The following is a 21,370-nucleotide window of genomic DNA, read 5'->3' on the forward strand; positions in this document are numbered from 1 at the left end:
CTCCTCTTACAGTCCGACACACCAGCAGTGTTTGCAGAGATCGAACGGTTTGCGGTCGCTGTCAGGATGAAATCGTGTCATTAACAGGAATCCTTGAATGTGACACACCCAGAGAGATCAGAAATAATCTGATGTGATGATCACTGAAGTCTAACCAGTGAACGGTGGCAGGAAGAGTCTGCACACAGCTGACACTCGCCATCTAGTGGTGAAGACGGTAAACTACAATACAATACCATATGGAACAATACAATCGTTCCATACGGTTTCTGGTTGATATCTTTTAAATTAGATCTGAGGATTAGACTATTTAAAAACATGAAATCTGTCTGATGAATACAAACATTCAAACAGATGTTTAACCGGGTCGGACTAGAACCAGGACAGAGATTAAGGTAGTTTAGAGTCAAACGATCCCAACAAATGTTCTCTACAGATAATTTTCTGTCCTCTCGACAGAATTAAATGTTAGATGGTACAACAGACACATAGATTTGTATATTTCATAGATTTGATCAGCATTTATACAACACGTGTCACAGCTGATGTCGCAGCCAGAGAGCGTCAAGTGAGAGACCACTGTTCAAGACTGTGTTTCAACAGTTGTAAACATTTGTGACGCAAACAAGCCGGGTTCTGTTTAATATAGACAGATGTACTGTCAGTTTAGAGGGTTCTGATTATTATTGTACATGAGTGAACAGAGAAGGAGGTGTTAAATTAAGCAGGAACTCTTTGGGTCACATCATAAAACTGAAATTGAAGTTTTATCTGCGGTTTGCAGAAACGTAACGTCACCAAATGGAGACTAAGCTGCAATAAATCTGCTTCACATGTACTGCTTCTCTTTTTCAGGCCGTTATAAATCTAATTACTTGCTCTGTTCATCAAACAACTTTAAAGGAAACAATGTTTATGTTCAGATTCTGGAAAATAATTTATAAACGTGTCTGAACAAATGTAACGTCGGGATCATCAGATCAGAGCAGCAGCTCTTCAAATATTGATGAACTCATCAGTTGAACACACACTTCTGTTAACACACCTGTGTTCAGGTGCACTGATGTAACACCTTCAGTGTCTGTGTCACAAAGACGTGATCTCTGCTTCAGGTGAACAGTGAGAAGAGCTGACTAACAAGTTTTTATAGTAAGACTTTATTAATTTCAATAATAAAAACAGTTTGTACAGTACATGTCGTGGAGTGCTGCTGCTGCAAACAAAGTATTTGACTCACAAATCACCAAAACACAGTGAAAGATATTTAAACTACATAACTGTTGATGACTGTCACCAGTAGAGAAGAATCAGCAGGTCGTGGCAGACGTCACTGTGAAGGATGAGACTGAACATTTATTAAAAACTTTAAATAAAAGGTAAATAAAAAAGCAAAAAGAGAACTTCTTCCTCATCTTACTCAGGAGCCTGAGCACTCATTTCTGTATCGAGATTAAAGATGTGAGAACGTCGATATATAAAACATACATACTAAATGTTTTTCAATGATTCCTCAGATGTGTTGTGACATATCTGACAGTTCAGGTTTCTCTTCATCACACAGTCGGAGTTCACGCTGTAATTTTTCCGATGTCCTCGAGCTCGATGACGTCCTCGTTCTCAGGCGGGACGTTCGGCTGTGCAGGTTTGTCCTCTGCAAACTTTTTCACTTTGGTCTCTTTGAGTATCTGCGAGACGAGCTGCTCGTAACACCACTCGAGGTCCTGAGGGTCCTCCGGCCAGGTGACGTACTCCTTCCTCTGGACGAACGTTCTGACTGCGTTGTACTTCATCAGCTGGTAGTGAGGCACCTTCGGATACATTTCACAGATACAGGTGAGCGGTGAAGGCTGAAACTTTTAATTATTTACACTATTAACAATTAAATATATCCACTTAGATTGATTATCATCTGCACAGCAACATTTTTCTGCCATATTTAAACCACTGATGATTTAATCTGTGTGAAGCCTAATATCTTCTGAGCTGTTATAATAAACCGCCCATTAGAACGTGATCGTTGGAGGAACTCGTTCTCTACAGAGTCACTCGCCAACACCAGATGGAATGAATTTATGAATCTTTACATGCAGTCACTTACTCTTCAAAGGTGCTGTTTGTAAGAGAAGATGATGTTTGAGTCTTGTTCCCGAACAGACACAGTTAGATGAAAACAAATACATTCAGGGAACCTGAACACACCTTTCCTACCACCAACATAATCAGGACATTCGTCAGCTCCTCCAGCATCCGGCACTGTGCGAGACTGAAGGCCTCCAAGCACCAACCGTCTGGAAAGGAAGCATGACCTGATTAGTTTCTGTTGTTTCTTTAATATCTTAATGTATTACGTGACTCCTGTACCTTTGAGGAACTCCCTGGAGACGACGCACACCGTCTTCCTGCTGCCCCAGATGGCGTCTCTGATGTTGGAAATATGATCGACGCCTGGCATGAAGTCTCTGGCCTCAAAACAACAGCGGAAGAGGTTCTCCTCTGAGAACTGGTTATCCAGCCTCTTTAGCAGAGCCGCCTCCACCCACCTGTAGTCGCTGTTGCTGAAACAGAAGAAGGCATCATACTGCACATTGTCCACGGGAGGAATCGGTTTCGGGCCTTCGAGAACCCGACCAACGATCCTCTTGTAGATGATAAATATGCCCCCTCGGAGATGAGCGTAAACGATCCCACTTAAAATGACCATGACGACGAGGAGAGCGGAGAAGACGAAGAGGGCAAACTTCAGCTTCTGGACGTCCTTTTCGTCGTCTTCCTCACACGGCTCGACGATCGTGGAGTAGTTCAGCAGAGGACGGTTTTGGAGAGCGGCTGGAAACTCACATCTGTACTCCTCAAGTTGGCTCAGGAAGGTTGTATTTGTCTCATTTAGCCACTGCAGGAAGCTCTCCAGATGGCAGTCACAGTGGAACCGATTTAACACAAGGTTGAGGAAGCTGAGAAACTGAAAAGTCGTGGGGTCGGGGGAGGCGAGGAAGTTGCCGGCGAGGTTCAGTCTTTTCAGACTGACGGGAAAGACGTCCGGCTGCAGATAGGTTAAGGCGTTAAAGGAGAGGTCCATCTCTTCGATGGACCTGAGACCTCTGAAGATTCCTTCTGGGAGAGTCGCGAGTGAGTTAAAGGCTATATTTAAACTAAGCAGGTTCTCTAGATGATCAAACAGGTCCAGGCACATCCCCTGCATCCACATCATCTGCAGGGAACTCTCATGAAGATCCAACACTCGCAAACTATTATTATAAGGTGCTGAACTGCTCTGACTCGATGGGCACCACTTGATGAAGTTGCCGCTATACATCAAGTTCTGGAGACGATTAAAATGAGACACGATGACGTGAACATCCTCCAAGTTTGTTAATCTGTTTTCTGGGACATCGACATGGATGCTGCTCACGGCGAAGTCGGTGATACCATACAGAGAATTCAACTTATTGTCGGCCAGAAGAAGAAAATCTAAATTTGGCAACGACGCAGGAAACCCCAGGTCTCGGAGGGAGTTTCCTGTCAGATATAAAGCTCGTAATAATGGAAGACCACTGAACGCTTTGTATCCCAGAACGCCGATGTGGTTGTAAGACAAGTCCAGCACCCTCAGGTCCGTCAGATTGGCGAATGTATCTGAAAGTACTTCTCCCAGGAGGTTGGATGACAGGTTGAGCATTCGTAAATGGCCTTGAAGGCCATCGAAGGCGTTTCTTTTAATCTGATTGATTTTGTTTTTGGAAATGTCAATAATTCTCGCCACCTTTAGAGGATTAAAAACAGCCTTCTGCAGAGCAAATATCAAGCCACCAGACAGATCCAAATGGTCGACGGCGCTGTTGATGAGGCCCTCGAACGTGCTTTCATCTGGATCAGGGAGGTTGTCGTGTGAGAAGCCTTTACCCAACTGTCCAGAGAATTTGAGATGAGTAATTGAAGTCCCCTCTATTGCTTTGAAGAACTGACGCGATGAGTTTAAGTTAAATCCACTGCTGGATAAGTCCAGGACCTCAAACTCCATCTGTCTAAAGGGGTTCCCGCAGCTTCCCCAGTCAAAGTCTCTGCTATTCATTTTGTATAAGTGATTAGAGTTCAAGTTCAGGAGTTTGAAGCGTTTTCCCCGGAAACCAGCGAGATCGTCTTTACATAATCTTTCGATCGGATTCAATTTGAGGTTTAGCTCTCGGAAGTTTGTGAGTGCAGAGAAGAACCGTCCGGGTCGGAGTCTCACGATCTGGTTACCAAAGAGGTTGAGCTCTTCTAGGGACACAAGCGGTTCCAGATAGCTCTCAGCCAAGATGGAGGCATCCAGGTTGCAATGATCCATAAAGAGCTGCTGTAAATTGCGGAGTCCTTTAAATGCCCGCGGCTCCAGCTGAAGGCCCATGTTGTCTCCGAGGATGAGTCGTCTCAGGTTTCTCTGCATGAGGAAAGAACCGTTCCTAATGACAAGCGGCACGTACTGCTTCCCGAGATCCAACTGCAGCAGCTGGCCGTAGCTTCTGAGTGAGGTGCTGTTGATTTCACTGATGTAATTCATCTCCAGGTAGAGCTTGGTGATGTTGGGAGGAAGAGCGGGGACCCAGTAGTGGTGCTGCCAGGCACAGAAAGCTGCAAGGCCATTAAGAGTGCACGACTGGTAGCACGAGGATACCTGCAGGTGGGAAGATCGGATCACATCTGTACACTGAAAAACAACAGAACTCTACAGTCGCAGGAGTCGTGTGATATTTTAGGAAATCAGCTTATTTGCTTTGTTGCAGAGAGTTAGATGAGACGACGGATACCAGAGACGTTTAATACAAAGACTGTAGCGGCAGGTATAACACGTCCCCTCACTGTCTGCTTTATAACAACCGAACCTGTTAACGTATCAACCAATCGTCTGGCTGCACTCATGAAAATGTAAAGTTGAGATTCACAACAGTTCAGACGTGGCTGCAGACTTCACAGAATCACCAAGAAAAGTTCAACGATTCAAATATTAAACTTGCATTTTGTTCAAGTTGTGTGGTCGGATGAACAGACGGCGTCACGCAACGCGACTCTGGAGCAGAAAAACGTTTGTCTCACGAAACTTTGAACGTACGTAGGGGAAGAGTGACCAGTGGAGAAAGTGTTTCAGTCATTATTCCGGCGCAGCATTTTTAAAGAAATCAAATTTGACCTGTTTTGTCCTGGTGGAACTTGAAAGACAGGTTCTGGTTCTCTCACCGCTCAGTCAGATAAAGTCCTGCCAGGTCTTGTTAGCCTGAAACATTCACCAGGGGCTTTGCAGAGACGGCTGCCGCGTAGCGAGGCTCGCCTAACTTTGTCGATATCTCTGTCATGGCTGTACGATGAATACTTTACTGGAGCCAGAGACCAGATAGCTTAGCTTAGCATGAATACTCAAAACAGCATTATTTGACTTTTTGCTGATGCTGTTGATGAACACAAGTTGCTGCTTGGTGGATGGTATCTGACGCTGCCAAGCTAACCTCCTGTCTTTATATTTTGTGCTAAGCTAAGCTAAGCTAAGCTAAGCTATCACGCGGGCTGGTATCAATCTTCTCAAATGACTCTCGCCAAGCCAATGAATGAGCATACTTAAATCTGAATAAGTAATATTTTCCAAAATACCGAACTCTTTCTTGCATTCTCAGATTATATGTATATATAATTTTAATGTTTTTATTTAATTCCTGGCCACTAACTGTTCAGTTTATGAAATAAGAGGCACAACTGATCAGCTCAGGGATCAATAATATTCACATACCTGCAGGTATAAACCAGCGACGACCAAATGGAGAGCTGTTGTCGTCATTCTGTCCTCAGCCTGATGAGACAAATGAACAAAGCTGAGAGCTGAACTGTGACAGTGTTTACTCAGCAGGTTCATGGTTCACTGCTGCCGCGTCACACCGCATCCTCTCACACCTGATCAGGTCAATAACAAACCTCCTTTAAACAGCAGACATGTTTGCTGTGAGCTCATCAAATGTTTCATATCCTATCAGGATTATTGCTTCCGTTGCATCTGTCACATTCTAGATACTACAACGTTTTATTGGAGTACCATCAGATTTATACGTACGGACAGTTTGAGGTTTACTTCACATTATTGTCACATTCAATCTTAAACCTTTCAAGTGAATAAACGTTTTAATATTTCTACTCTAATACAGAAACTCTTCCTGCAGTCGTCAGCTGTTCTGCAGGACGCGTGGGAACGTCAGGCTGTCTAACGAGCTGATTAACTGTGACATCATATAAACACGTCACCTTACAGTCATTTCCTTGTGAGTTTAACGTCCTTGCTCCTGATGAAGTGATTATCAGTTCCTGTCTATGTGCTCTGGTTCTACCTGCTCAGTGTTAAAAAGTCTCCAGTATTTGATTATCCTGACTTTAATTTATTTATACGTAGCATTTCTCTCCTGGTGACTTAAAAACCTTTATTATGTATAAAAATACAACAACAAAAAAAAAAAGTTCTGGACCACATCAGACCAGGTCCAGGTCCAAAACCACTACACAGACTCATGAAACCTGGACTGGATTATTCCAGATAGGGGAGAGGCTCTTTAAAATACATTTTCACATTTTTGAAACCTTTATTCTATTAGTGAAAATACAAAAAAGGGCAATTTCACTGCTTTTTTCACGTCTAGACCACAACAGGCCAGGTCCAGGTCCAAAACCACTATAGACTGATGAAACCTGGACTACATTGTCTCAGAGAGGCTAAAGAGCATTTAAAATACATTTTTCGATGTGTGAAATCTTTTAAAATATATATTAAAAACGGCAATTTCACTGCTTTTTTCATGTCTAGACCACAAGAGACCAGGTCCAAAGCCACTGGACTCAGACTCGTCAGCTCTGGACTGTAAACCAGTTCCAGACCGGGTCATGGTTTCATTAAATCTCACTTCATCTCCCTCATTCATTCCGTGTTCTCAGTCCACGACCTGCTGCAGGACGGCCGAACCGGCGCTGCAGCTGTTAAAGGTGGACTGAAGAGTCCAGTAAGCAGCTGTGGATCCGGATCCGGATTAACCTTCACGTGTCTGCAGCTCCTCAGTGAATATGTCGAGTTATCATCGAGCTGTGACCGTCCAGAACCTCCGGGCTCGGTCCACACGGACACATTAACAGTTTACTGCACAGTGAAGGTTCGTGTGCCAGACGCGCACCGACACACGGAGCGACTCTGCTGCGGTGAAGCTGAGTCTTACCTGCAGGTTCTGTTCTGTTCGGTGCGGTTCGGTGCCGGTGTTTCCGTGTGTGTCTGACTCTGACTCGGTGCCGTCTCCGTCCAACACTTTATCACATGTTCCACTTTGTTTCCGTTCTGCAGACACTGAAGAATGTGGAAACATCCCGAGTGAACAAATCTGAACCTCTTTCTTCACAGTTTCGCTTCAGTTGTTGCGCAACGTCCTCATATTGTGTTCTGCTTCAGCGGGCGGTGTATGAACCCAGAACCAGGAGAATTCTCTGCGACCCGACACAAGAAATGGACCTGATGGACGCCGAACTAACGACATCATAATGTCGGACTGTAAACAGCCTGAAGTCATGATCCATCAGGTCTGTCGGCCAGTTCACAAGATGACAACTTTTAAAACGCGCGTTCCCTGAATGGAGTTTCGGATCGATCAGAACTTTGCTGTGCTGAGACGTATTTCCAAAACTTACCAGGTAGCCCCACCTCCTCACTCACTCCCTCCTCACAGCTCCTTATTTGTCCTGTCTGAGTACCCGTAGATCAGAGATTATAATCCTCCCCTCCAGTGTTGCTTATCAGTGTCAACATTCATTCATTCAACCTTTATTTAAAATCTCAATAAATCACTGAAGTCAATCCTTTATCATCAAGAGCCACAGTTACTATATGAAAGAGAAATTAATACAAGTCTCTGAAAAGGAACATCTCACTGGTGTTCTTTAAAGACAGATCTACTTTTTAAAAATATAAATAATATACATGATATTACAAACACAGGACTGTATTGTGTCGTTTTAGGGAGTTTAAATAATCCTCCAGGACTGGAAAAGTGTTTTTTCCAGGTTTTCCAGGGCACATAGGAACCCTGATAAAGTTTTGTCATTTCTAATTTGAAGTTGTCTCCAGCAGCAGAAGTTCAGCAGGTAATCATGACATCATATAAATTAATATCACTTCCTTTGTGCTGTCGACATTACTGGACCGCAGGAGACGGTGTGTAGTTAAAAACAGTTACAGTCGAAGCAGTTTGAAGTCAAAGTGTTAAACTGACCGTCATGTTGAACTGTTGTAACTGGATCAGGTTTAAATGCAGGTTGTGAAAAGTTCTGAGAGCCGACACAGCGTCACCAGATACTCACCTCACGTGTGTTATCAATGACTTCGTATGTGGTCTAGTCACACTAGGCCTAATTAACTAATTAACTAATAACACTGGACTTATTACGACAAAGCTGTTAGCCTTCTAATGCTGCTATATCACTGCTGCTGTTACCTACATTTACATTTAGCAGAATCTTTAGTCCAAAGCGACTGACAGTAACTCATACAAACATTCAAACACTGATGGCAGTCGACATGCAGACCAGGGGAATCGAACCAGCAACCTTCTGATTTACAAGAGGCTGGTTCTGGCCCTGATCCGCAGCCTGTGTCACTAACAGGGCCGTAACCAGGAAGTTAGAACCACTGAGGTCCCTGCATGAAGTACATTTCAAGTTGTATGGTTAAAGAAAGCCACTGTAGTTGTTATTTCATATTTTCATTCTCCTGCTTTTGCTTTTATAATTGTATTTTAACACACGAGGAAACGCGGTGAACACTTTTGCATTTGTCGTCGTGGCACCAAGAGATTAAACTCTGTTTGTTTCAACGGACCAGAACATGAACTCGTCCTGTTACAACTTGTACAATAAAGATTTAACACAAGAAGTGAAATTAAAAAAATGAATAAACAACCGAAACTATGTGTTTAGTTCTTACCTTTATTAGACAGTTACTGGCCTGATGTGAAGAAGCTGTTCTCTCTTTTCTGTGTGTTTATTTTAATGACATGATGGATATTATATTATTATATTATAAAGTGTGTACAGACAGAAACTGACACACAGAACATGACTTATTTAATAATTCAGATGTGTGTCTGTCTGATGACCCATCATGTCTCTGGCAGCCCTGTTACCTGAGACAGGTGAGTCTGAGATGCTGATGTGTCCTGAAGGTAGCCTCCACACTGTACGCTGCGCCTGCTTATTGATTTAGTATCACTTATCTTAAATGCAGAGATCATTCACTTTAACAGTTCCTCTTTTCTGTCCTCATCACCTGAGCTGCTGCTGTTACAGCAAACTTCTGCACTTCAAAGTGAAATGTGAGTTATCTGTTTGTAATTTATATTGTTTTTATGTTTCTGCTGCTTTTTTACGTGTTTTTTCTGTATTTTTTAAACTTATTTCTAACACATATTATAAAGTCTTACCACATGTATCAAGATGACCTCAGTGGAGCTCCGGCTCTGATTTTAATGATAATGATAATTATTATATTTTGATATTATTGAGTTCAGAGTCACATCAGGTGTAAATGTGTTTGTATTTGTGCTCATATGAATAAAGTGTGTATGAGCTGAAGGTTGAGTTGATGGATCAGGTGTGCAGATTAAAGGATCGTTCTGTGTAGTTTCATCTTGTTTCATGTGCTGCTTGCTTAACTTTTAACAGCTTAGACTCCTGAACAGACGTGATGAAGGTGAACTGATGATTTTGAGTCAAAGCTGCTGATGTAAACTCAACATGTGCAGAACTTCTAATCATGTGTTCAGCTGGAGCTCTGTAGGTTTCTCCTGAATCAACTCGTTCAGGGTCCAGATGTGTCGGTTCGGTGTTTTGTCCGCATGGTGGCGCAGTCAGCTCGTCTGCAGCGACACTGAGCGACCACAAGAAGGAGACACACGCGTTCATTCACATTTTTATCGTTCAAAACAAACTTTAAACAAACTTTACTCTAAAAAACAAAGTTCTCTGTCATTGTGTTATTACATGGTTGTGTGAGCTGAGCTGCAGATGAAACCAGTCCTCCATCATGACTTCATGTTTCTGTAGTGACTGTGTCGCTGTTAAATTTTACATCCTTCCGAACCCGTCCGGTACAGTCTGTGTGGACCCGCTGACGGGGCTTGTCCTGTACATTCACATGTCGCGCTCTGTCCCTCTGTCAGCCGCTCTAAGTGTCACTCGTCACGTGCCGTAGTCCGTGCGCCTCGTCCTCTCGAGCCTTGAGCGCATCGGCGCTCTCCGTCTTCCCTCTGCCGCAGAGGATGCGCTGAGCCAGAAACACCACCAGCACGATGAAGAAGACGGTGCAGAGTATGATGCCCACCAGACCCCCCACTGTCACGGCGGACGGCTGCCTGGTCGGCTCTGGATGTGGCACCGCGGATGTCCCGGGGGTGTCCGGCGTCGGGGCCGCTCCGGACCCTCCGTCTGAGTCCCCGTCATCGTAGCTTTTTACGCATCTGTACCCTTTGATTAGTATAAACCCTGGAGAGCACGAGCACACGTAGCTGCCAAATGTGTTCTTACAACCTTGATCACAAGAATAGGAAGCGCACTCGTCTATGTCAATGCAAAACGTGTCGCGCCCCCTCTCCTCTGCTACGTACCCTTCGGGGCAGAAGCACTGCGACATGTCGTTCGGGTCGCACTCTGCGCGGCATTCCGCTTTCCCGCAGTGAAGTTTACACTTATCCGGTGAGTTTGGATCCTCTTTGTATCCGTCATAACAGGAGCACGTGTAGCTGCCAGCGGTGTTTGTGCAGATGTGCTCACACGGAGCGGACACGCACTCGTTTTCGTCGACGCACTGGCCGCCGCTCAGCCGGTATCCGTCCTGGCAGACGCACTGAAACCCGCCGTGTGTGTTGACGCACTTGAAGTTGTCCAGGGGACACTGCCGCTCGTCCCTGCAGTCGTTGTAGTCCACGCACGACCTGCCGTCCTCCGCCAGCTTGAAGCCGTGGTCACACACGCACGCCCAGGAGTCCTCATTCTTGTAGCAGGCGTGTGCGCAGCGCAGCGGGAGGCACGGGTCCTCTATGGCCACCTCGCAGGTGACATTGTTAGCAGGGTTGACGCTCTGGCCCGGCGGGCAGTAGCAGGAGGACTCCTTGTTGGGGTTTGTTGCGCATTTGTACTCACACCCACCTTCGTGTATCTCGCAGGTCCAGGGCGCCTTTATCCACTGCTCCCCGAAGCACACGTATTTAGTCTCAGCTGGCAGCCTGATGGCCGTGCTACCAGGGGGCAAGGACAGCAGATCCTCCCCTCCGAAGCCCATGGGGGTCCTGTAGGTCACGGTCTCTCCCTCTGCAGCCACTATACCTTTGCACGGATCACTGACTCTGTACTCGCAGAGGAACCCGGCTGCATGTTCGGCGCACGAATCCCGGGTCCACTTGAAGTCCTCCGCTTGGGAAACGGAGACGCAGCGACCAGAAGAGCAGCTGCTGTCAAAAGGTGACGCCCAGTTGAAGAAGTCACTCTCGCTGTCTTTGGTGACCCACTCGAAGCCGTTCAGCGTGGCAGCAGCGTCTGGGCAGCCGGCTGTTAGATGTAAACCGATCCAGAACCTCCCCGTTAAGTTTCCCAACAAGATATTCAGAACGTCGTGGGACACGGACGAGCGCACTGTCATCAAGTGTCCTCCGACATCTCTACACTGACTCCGCGCGGTTTCATAATCGCTGGGATCCTGGAACACTGTGAAACACTCGTTCCCGATGCAGTACCCGCTACTCGGCTCCGTCCCGCCGGTTCTTCCCACCAGGAGAGTCCACCAGATGACACACAGTCCCGTGACAGCCTTCATGTTTCAGCCTCGGTCGTGTTCGTTTAGTCCGTTGGCTTTTTTGTTGGAGAAAACGTTTTGCGCTTATTTATAACCCTCCAGCTCCATGTTAGTGCCCCGGCAGAGGAAGGAAGCAGTTTAATCAGCCTCCAGAAAGTTTCTCCTCTGCAGGCGGACCACATCCCCACAATTACGCTCGGCTCTTACGCACGAACGCACTGAGGCCGTGCGCACGCAAAGGGGGCTCTACCCAACGCCCCCTGCCCGCAGTAGCCCCTCCCAGCTCCCCTCTGCTCTAAACACCAGGCTGAATAAGTCGTTTACACGTGATCGGCCTTTAAATCTAATTCTCTCTGAAGTGAAGCTAACATCCTGACAGTTAAAGGAAATTTCCAACACATTTTGTTTTAGACAGAACTCTGAAATAAGACAGAAGGAGGTCAAGACTGTTTGGACAGGAAGTTTCTTCTTTATTAACTGTTGTGAGTGTTAAGCTTCTCTTCCTCACACCTACTTTGTATTTACAGTTTCTCTGGTGCTGTGACACCGTCACACACGGTGATCATGCTTATTCCAGCAGTGCACAGCTAAATGTGTGAATTAGTATAAATACTGCGGTACATCTATAAACGAGCACAAACTATGCAGGTCGAGTGTGAAGAAGAAGAAGAAGAACCCAAATTTCACAGGAAGCATCGAAGTACAATGAGCCAAAATGTTAAAAGACTAAAAACAAAACTTGATATGTCATAAACCAGTTACGCAAAAATATCTGACGTGAACACAGAGACCAAGAAAACACAAAAAACACAATAACACATGTCTAAAACTTGAAGTCTTTTCATTATCACTCAGCAGAGACAACAAACAATCAACAGGTGGAAGTCGCCGTGCATTCAGACACGTGGCGAGTCCCGTTTGTTTTCACAGATGTCGACCGGAGCAGCAGTTTTACATTCATGTGTAGCTGGAAGCAGCTTGTCAAACAGGGGAGTAAACGACAGAGTGAGGAGCCGGGAGAGAACCTCAGGGTTATCAGCCAACATGGCATCACATTACATTTCTAATATTCTACATTCAACAGAACTGAGGCGGTTCTGCCCGCTGTTCTCTACAGCGTTTACAGTCAGTGTCTCAGAATCAACTCAGCTCCCAGATCAGAGTCACGAGTCAGCGTTCAAGAGGAACAGAGCTCCGACTCTGTCTGCAAAAGTAAGTTAACAAACACATGAAACATTTCAGAATGTGGGTTTGTCACTTTGGGAGGATGCGGGTCAGGTTCCGGCACATGACAATGACCCGTTGAGCTAACAAAACGCAGCTGTGAGTTAATGTGGATCAGAACCAGGGCCGCGGCTCCCACTGAGGACTCTGAGGTCATTAAAATAAACAATTCTATATGATTAATAATGAAACACTTACAGTCAATTCAATTCAATTCAATAGTTGTTTTACTGTTAACAAACAATGAAATGCTTCATAAACTCTTTATGAGCGGCTGCTTATTGGAATGTTGCAGTTGATGTTGATAATACAGTAAATGGTGAATAAATCCCGTGTAGTTCATTACAGACATTATTTGGACCTCAGTATTTCTCAGATTCTGACTACGGCCCTGATCGAAACAGTTCCTATGGCAACACATACATCCCAAAACAAAGAGTGGTTTGCATCAGAAGGAGATTTACATGATGTCATAAACCAAAAAACACAACGTAATTAAATTACATGAGCAAGCATCAGTCACGGTGAGTCACTGTGGCTGCGTGACACACAGTCAGACACACAGTCAGGGCGGCGACACCAAACGTTTAAATGATAATTAACAACAAAATACAAAAAACATACAGTGTGTTTTACAACCATTATGTGGAAAATGTTACATCACTCACAGACTGCTGGATGGAAAGATATTTTGTTTTCTACGCTGAGAACTTAACTACTGTGTGATTACAGTCTAATAACAGTGCGATTACAGTGTGACTACAGTGTAATAACTGTAAGAACAGTGTGATTACAGAGTGATCAAATTGTGATTAAATTGTGATAACAGTGTAATAACAGTGTACAGTGTAATAACAGTGTAATAACAGTGTACAGTGTGATTAAATTGTAATAACAGTGTGATAACAGTGTGATAACTGTGTAATCACTGTGTGATAACAGTGTGATAACAGTGTGATAACAGTGTAATAACAGTGTCATAACAGTGTGATTAAATTGTGATAACAGTGTAATAACTGTGTGATAACAGTGTACAGTGTGATAACAGTGTGATAACAGTGTAATCACTGTGATAACAGTGTAATCACACTGTACAGTGTAATAACAGTGTCATAACAGTGTGATTAAATTGTGATAACAGTGTAATAGCAGTGTAATAACAGTGTAATAGTGTGATTAAATTGTGATAACAGTGTGATTAAATTGTGATAACAGTGTGATAACAGTGTAATCACACTGTACAGTGTAATAACAGTGTAATAACAGTGTAATAACAGTGTGATTACAGATTATTTTGAAATTCCTACAGCACTTCTGTGTCACCGTTTCCATCCTTGCTCAGCTCTTTTCTAACAGAGCTTTGTTTTTATTAAAGACAATTTTGAGAGCAAATATCATATCCAAAGAATCAATCTGATATCGTATCCTGACGTAACTTGAGATTTACAACAGCTGATAATTTAGTGGTCATTTCAGAGAGATGTCAGACGTGTTGCTCATTACCAACAGGGCTGATGTCTGTAAGGCAAATACAGCAGTTCCATGTAGAACATTTTTATATGAAGAAAGCATTAAGATGTTTTCCTATATAGCATACAGTGTATCTTCATTGTATATGCTTCCACTACAGCACTTCACAGCAGGTGGTCGCTCGCAGCTTTTAAAGACAGTTTCCCATTCAGACTGTCAGTGGATAAAGATCCAGCACTGCACTGTATTAATGATAACTACTAATTGTTTCTCATTTGAGTTTTCAAATTAAACTGACTCAGAAAAAAGCTTTGCAACAAGCAATCTATAAAATCTTGTTTGCCCAGCAAATTTCCCTCATTGTTGTCTTACTACTATTTTAAAATCAGCACAACAAGGATTTGTAAATCTTTGAGCAGATTTTTGAGTTAAGTTTGGCCAACTCGTAGATTCTTCATGTGCGCAACACTGCGCAAAGTGCGCATGTCTGAACCAGTTCCAACAGTATTTAACGGCTCTCTGCTGAACAGGTGCGTCCACAGGAGCTTCAGGTAAACAACCAGATCTTGCATCGCAGGCGGAACCTGTGACGAGTTCAGCTCGGAGTTGATCGAGTCGATTTATAAGATTAGATCCATTTTTGGTCAATGTGACCAATCCCGAGTGATTTATAGTGTAACGCCCCTTGTGGACTGTAGCGCAAAGACTCTTGGGTATTCTGTTGTTGTTGGTGTAATTATGGTTTGTGAATGTGTTGTGAATAAGATGATGTGTAAGACAGTTGCAGGTTAATTCACATCGTTTGTTCTGTGGTTAAATTGTGTCGAGTTAACAAAGATGATAAAAATGTTGGCACCATGAGTGAAGGGGTGTTTGCAGAGAGAGACTTCCCGTCTGTTAAACTCTCTCAGTGCCCTGCAAAAATAGGGAATTTTTAGTTAGAGTTAGAGCCAAATTATGCCGTGCCCATTTCCTCTTGCTGGACAGCTACATTATGCTGATTGCAATAGTTTGTACCACTGCGAATTCTATGTACACCGTGGTTTGTTTCTGTCAATATATGGCATGCACACACATATATATATATATATATCTATAGTCATTATTTGTTAATTCAACTAAACAATCTGTGTTTGGTGCAGGTAGAAATGCATGGCATTCAAGCAAGAATTTCTTTTTTAGTCTCACAATTAGGTGAACGAGAAGATCCAAGTTGGCAGAACTCTTGGCAAAACTTAAAAACCTTAGTTAAGTCAGCAACATCAGGCAAAAGTTGAGAAAACTCAAAAATCTCCTGCATCATGTTGCCTTGATATTTTACGTTTTCTCAACTTTTTCTTTTTTACAGTGTGTGTATCTGACCGCTCTGAGCAGACGAGCGCTGTGACCCGAGAAGAAGGTCAAAGGTGTGTCATTAAAGTATTTGTGAGTCAGTCTTTGACGATCTGTCGAAGGAAAACCTCTTGTATGTCTCCGTGGTCACCTGCTGCAGATAGAAGATATCAATGTTTGGATGTTTCAGGGTGGACAGCTCAAACTTGCCGCACCGTTTGAACATGTTCATGACCAGGAGGATCAGCATCCCGCCACACAGCAGCCCGAACATGAAGATGCCCATGGCGCTGCCGGCCTTGATGTAATAAGGCACTGAGGCCGGGCTGGTGCTGGGCTCTGTGGGGTTTACAGCTTGGCCGGATCCATCATAGTCCTCCGAGTCATCGGTGAGTACACACTTGTACCCTTTGCGCAGCTCGTAGCCCTCATTGCACAAACACCTGTAGCCACCGAAGGAGTTCTCACACTTTTGGTCACACTGCTCATGCTGACACTCATCTATGTCACTACAAACTGCTGTGTCGTTCACCATGTCCAGGATGTAACCATCAGGGCACTCACACTGCTGCATGTCTGCATTCTCATTATCAGTGTTTCTGTCACATATGGCCGGACACTCTCTCTCTGGGCAGTACCTCTCACACTTGGTGGGGTCGTCAGCGGACACCCTGAAGCCAGCATTGCACGCACACTGAAACACACCATCGTTTTTCAAACAAATCATGTGCTCACACTTCTCACAGATGGAGACGTCCATGCACACTCCATCCTCTGAGTCGAAGCCCTCTCTGCACACGCACTGGAAACTCCCCAGTGTGTTGTGACACTGCTCCCCCTCACCTGTGCACGGGTCCTCTTCTTCACACTCATTCACGTCCACACACCTCTTCTGGTCCTGCGTCAGTCTGTAGCCGTTGCTGCACCCTGGCACAGGCGCGTCGCCCTCCTGTTGGCTCCCTTGCGATCTGTCGGCACGCGGATCTGCGCCGCAGGTGAGTTTGTTGGGGTGGAGGGATTCTCCCGCGGGACAGGCGCAGGTGTGTATTGTGTTTCTTTCTGTCGAGGTGCAGTTTCGCTCACAGCCGCCATTCATCACCTCACAGACCCAGGGAGCTGGTAGCCAAATCCCAGAGAAACACAAGTGCTTCGAGTCCGGATACTCACCGCCGTCCTTTCCAGCCACAGCTACAGTTGCCAGTGGAAACGTTTCGGAATCCAAAACCTCGAAGCCCTCGTGCGCCTGGTACTTCACCTGAGCGCCTCCACCTGCCTGAAAGTGACCGCAAGGCTCCACGACTGAGTACTGGCACAGATATCCGCTCAGACTCTCACTGCACAGCCCCGACAACACCTCCGTGTTCTCTCCCTCCGTCACGGAGACGGAGGAGCAGTTTTGGAGACGTGCCGACGCTTCCTCTGTGGTCCTGCCGGCGCTGCGCAGCTCCAACCAGAACCTCCCGCTGAGGCCGCGGGGCAGAGCCCTCAACAGCTCCTCCAAGTCCGGCTGACTGTACGTGAATAACTGTCCACCCGAGCTTTTGCAGCTTGCCCGTGCGCCTGGAAAGTCCTGGAGCTTCTGGAAAAGCGCAAAACAGTGATTCCCGACGCAGCGTCCGTACTGAGAGAGGACCGTTTCCTCCAGCGCGCAGAGCAGAACCCCGCAAACAAGCAGCGCGTTTCTAACAGCAGTCATGATGTCGACGTTAGGACGGTGAATAAACCTCTGAGCTCGACGACCCGAAGTTGTTAAAGCGAGTGAAAGCTGGACATTTATAAAGGCCTCACACTGGAACCTTTTCCTTTTTTCTGTGTCGGGCAGGAGAGGAAGGAAGTCCCGCCGCTGCCAGCGGTTTAACCCCGGTCTGATTACTCAACCCCCCCCCTGTCCAGAAATCCTTATCTCAAAGTGAACGGCCCACACACACACACACACACACACACACACACACACACTTTTAATAAGAGGAGGATGAAGAAATATCCCAGAATCCCGCGGGATCCTCTAGTTGAAGTCTCAGGATAATTCTGACTTTTAATTAATTAAACTTATTAACAAGGCTGACACTTTATAATAACTGTCATTAATAGATGGTAAATATAAACATCATTAGATTTATTTCAGTAATTTCACTGTTCAGGAACAATAAAATGATTCATAAAAAGTTTCAACTTTCTGATGCATCAAAATAATGTTTATAAATGAACTACACAGTAATTTTTAATCATTTACAGTATTATGAACATTAATCACAACTTTCCAATAAACAACAGCTCATAAGTACTTTATAAAGCATTACAGTTACAGTTAAATAAAGTTTAATTAACTATAATTATGCCGTTATTAATCATATATAAATTGTCTATTTTAATGATATGATAGATATTATAAAGTCTTACAAAATATATATATATATATACATATATGTGTGTGTGTGTGTGTGTGTGTGTGTATCAAGATATCAGAGAAAGTCATAAATATTTATTTAGTCCGTCAGTGAATAAACAAGCTATTAAACAACTGACATCTCCAGAGGAAGCTGCATGTCATCTGATAAACTGCCTCCAGTGATGTCACTCAGGGGCCGAGTTGCATTGTGGGTACTGTGTAGTCCCAGAACACTGTTTGAAGCTGGACAGGTGGCAGGGTCCGCCACACATCAACACAGTGAAACAGTATAAAGTGTGTTGATAATAATAATTTAATAACTTTATTTGTATAGCACTTTTAAAAACAGGGTTTACAAAGTGCTTTGACAGAACAAAGCAAGAATACAATTTACAATTACAAAGTACAATAAAATAGATTGCATGAAATAGTTGAAATAACAGAGGTAATGATACAAGATTGGTAAAGAAGGTGAAATAAATAAATAAAATAAATAAAATTTGTCGAACAGAATTTAAGACATATGAAGTAAAAATAAACAAAAGGACGACATCACATACAGGCAAGTCTATAAAAGTCAGTCTTAAGAAGTGATTTAAAAGAATTGTTGTCCTTTAAGTTTGTTTATTCAGTCACGAAAACAAAGAGAGTTTGTTTATTTGGAAGGAAAAAAGAGCCAATGAGGATCTTTCTCTGCTCATTAACATTTCTTCACCCAAACTACAGACTGCTCCTTTAAAAAGTGAAGCTGCTGCTCGATAAAGATGAAATCGGTCACGTTCGCTTCACGGTTGAGGAAGTCTGAGACGAGAACAAAGATGTTTCAGCAGGAAGATGTTTTTAATTAACCAAATAATGTGAACCATTAGTCACATACCAAAAAGTAGAAATGTTGCACTTTGTAATCTGTTACTTACAGTTTCTACTCATGTTGCAGAAGTGAAGACATTGTGTTAAAATACTCTATTACTTTGGGAGCGGTAACAAGTCATTCACGCGGAAAGTAACTGGTACTAAACATGGAACGTAAAATGAGGTCACACCTCCACATCCGGCTGCCATCAGAGCTGAGCTGCTACTTTGGCTCTGATGCAACATGTAATCTGCAAAGTAACAAGTAACTAAGTTATCAAACAGATGTAATCGAGTAAAAAAGTACAGAATTTGCCTCCAAAATCTATAAAGGAGCGGAAGAATGAAGTAGCAGAAAATGGAAACACCCTAGTAAAGTAGAAGTACCTTCAGAATTGTACACACAGTACTCGAGTAAATGTACTCAGTTACTTTCCCGCAGACATCTCTGAAGAGTACTTCCACGTACAAACTGCTGTAATGCTGCGAGGGAAGACATGAAACAGTCACCGCAGGATTTATTAATAGAGACAGTAACTATAAAAAGCTCTTCTTCCAGGAGAGGCGCTGACTCATGGATTCGGTAAAGTGGACCGACTTCCTCAACACAGGACCAGAACCTCACAGGTAGAGACACAGTCGTCTAACTTCTGGTCTAAATCCGTCATCAGTGAGAGCGTTCAGCATCTTCTCTCGGGTCGGAGCAGAGGCGGAGGAGCTTCCTCCTGCTTCCCTCGGGGGGGGAAGGTGACTCAACTGGAAGAGGAAGTCAGAACAAGAAGCGGGCCGGACACGATCAGAACCACATTAGATACTGTCATTCCTCGAGCTTCTGGGTTTCCGGGTGGAGTCTCGGCTGAGTCCACTCGAAGGAATGTGATCACATGCCATTGATCGGCCTCCATGGTGACTCAGTGGAGCCACGTGTTGCCATGGCGTTGAAATTACTGTGTGAATGAGAATAAGCTGATATATCTACACGTCTCCATGGAAACGTGAGGAACCACTCGCAGCTCCTTTTGCTATTTCAGTGCCTCCTCGCTTCCCTCATAAAAGAGGTGTGGTGCTGCTGGAATGGGGTGGAGGGGATGTGAGCGGCGCCGGCATCCTTTTGTTCAACGCCGGAGAAACAAAAATAATCAGTCCAGTGTTTATATTTGAGTAATGAACGTTTCATTTGTGAGATTCTGACCTTTTTCAGGACGCCCAGCGGTGAGCCACCGTGGATCCAGTCCAGTGACACAGTAACTCCATGGAATCTCAACAAGAAGTCTGGTTGGCTTCTGTTGGCATCCGTCTCTGTAAATATTTCTTCTGGTATCCGTCATTAATGCCCATAACGATTTTACCCATGAGAGCGTTCAAGTCTCGTCTGATGGCTGTTTTGTTTCCTCAGAAGCAGCGCCTGCTCCTTCCCGCCATCGCGTTGACCGTGTTTTTACAGTAAGAGAATGTGAATGTGAAGCTGTCAGAGCCACGAACAACATCCACAGTTCAGCTCAGGCCCTGTTTTCAGTTGGATATTTGTGACATTGCTTCATACTTGTGTTTGTTCTGCTTCAACTGACCCACGAAAGGTCTCACTGGCGTCCGGCTGCCTGTGAAAGGTCGTATACGTCCAAACTGATGACCAAATCAGGACAACGCAGGTCCAATGACACTGGAAATATGTTACACGGAATATATTCAGGAATGTGAGATTTAAAGCTGAATGACACTTTCATCAGTTTTACTTTTAACACACACACACAACCAATGATGTACACACGGGGGGCCCAATTGTTGAAAAACGCTTGCTAAAGTGCCTCCTGGGAGCCAAAACGTGCGCTAAAGTGCCCTCTTGGTTGGCAAAAACACACTAAACTGCCCCCTTGGGAGCCAAAACACGTGCTAAAGTGCCCTCCTGGGAGCCAAAACACGTGCTAAAGTGCCCTCCTGGGAGCCAAAACACGTGCTAAAGTGCCTTCCTGGGAGCCAAAACGTGCGCTAAAGTGCCCTCTTGGTTGGCAAAAACACACTAAACTGCCCCCTTGGGAGCCAAAACACGTGCTAAAGTGCCCTCCTGGGAGCCAAAACACGTGCTAAAGTGTCCTCCTGGGAGCCAAAACACGTGCTAAAGTGCCTTCCTGGGAGCCAAAACGTGCGCTAAAGTGCCCGCTTGGTTGGCAAAAACACACTAAACTGCCCCCTTGGGAGCCAAAACACGTGCTAAAGTGCCTTCCTGGGAGCCAAAACGTGCGCTAAAGTGCCTGCTTGGTTGGCAAAAACAC

At 44.5% G+C, this 21,370-nt stretch overlaps 3 protein-coding genes across 5 annotated transcripts; all 3 read right to left on the minus strand.

Moving 5' to 3' along the window:
• Nucleotides 1-1,141: 1,141 nt before the first annotated feature.
• tlr5a (toll-like receptor 5a) lies at nt 1,142-8,433 on the minus strand. Of its 3 annotated transcripts, XM_030404728.1 has the most exons (6): nt 7,681-7,696; nt 7,218-7,342; nt 5,756-5,815; nt 2,362-4,651; nt 2,200-2,288; nt 1,142-1,808 (listed from the first exon to the last, which is right to left on the minus strand). In XM_030404728.1, the coding sequence occupies exons 3-6, from the start codon at nt 5,801-5,803 to the stop codon at nt 1,569-1,571; spliced, it is 2,667 nt and encodes an 888-aa protein (XP_030260588.1). In that variant the 5' UTR covers nt 5,804-5,815; nt 7,218-7,342; nt 7,681-7,696; the 3' UTR covers nt 1,142-1,568. The 3 variants fall into 3 exon arrangements, with proteins under 3 accessions (XP_030260588.1, XP_030260590.1, XP_030260587.1); XM_030404730.1 differs by lacking the exon at nt 7,218-7,342 and having other exon boundaries at nt 7,681-8,433; XM_030404727.1 differs by having other exon boundaries at nt 7,218-8,433.
• Nucleotides 8,434-9,943: 1,510 nt separating this feature from the next.
• Nucleotides 9,944-12,050, minus strand: thbd (thrombomodulin). Its single transcript, XM_030404731.1, has one exon. It carries the CDS (start codon nt 11,852-11,854, stop codon nt 10,211-10,213), a length of 1,644 nt encoding a protein of 547 aa, XP_030260591.1. The 5' UTR covers nt 11,855-12,050; the 3' UTR covers nt 9,944-10,210.
• Nucleotides 12,051-12,280: 230 nt separating this feature from the next.
• LOC115573771 (thrombomodulin-like) lies at nt 12,281-17,735 on the minus strand. Its single transcript, XM_030404732.1, has one exon. It carries the CDS (start codon nt 17,553-17,555, stop codon nt 15,942-15,944), a length of 1,614 nt encoding a protein of 537 aa, XP_030260592.1. The 5' UTR covers nt 17,556-17,735; the 3' UTR covers nt 12,281-15,941.
• Between the last annotated feature and the right edge of the window lie 3,635 nt (nt 17,736-21,370).

This window comes from Sparus aurata, chromosome 22, assembly GCF_900880675.1.
Source record: "Sparus aurata chromosome 22, fSpaAur1.1, whole genome shotgun sequence".
In the NCBI taxonomy this organism is placed as follows: Eukaryota; Metazoa; Chordata; class Actinopteri; order Spariformes; family Sparidae; genus Sparus; species Sparus aurata.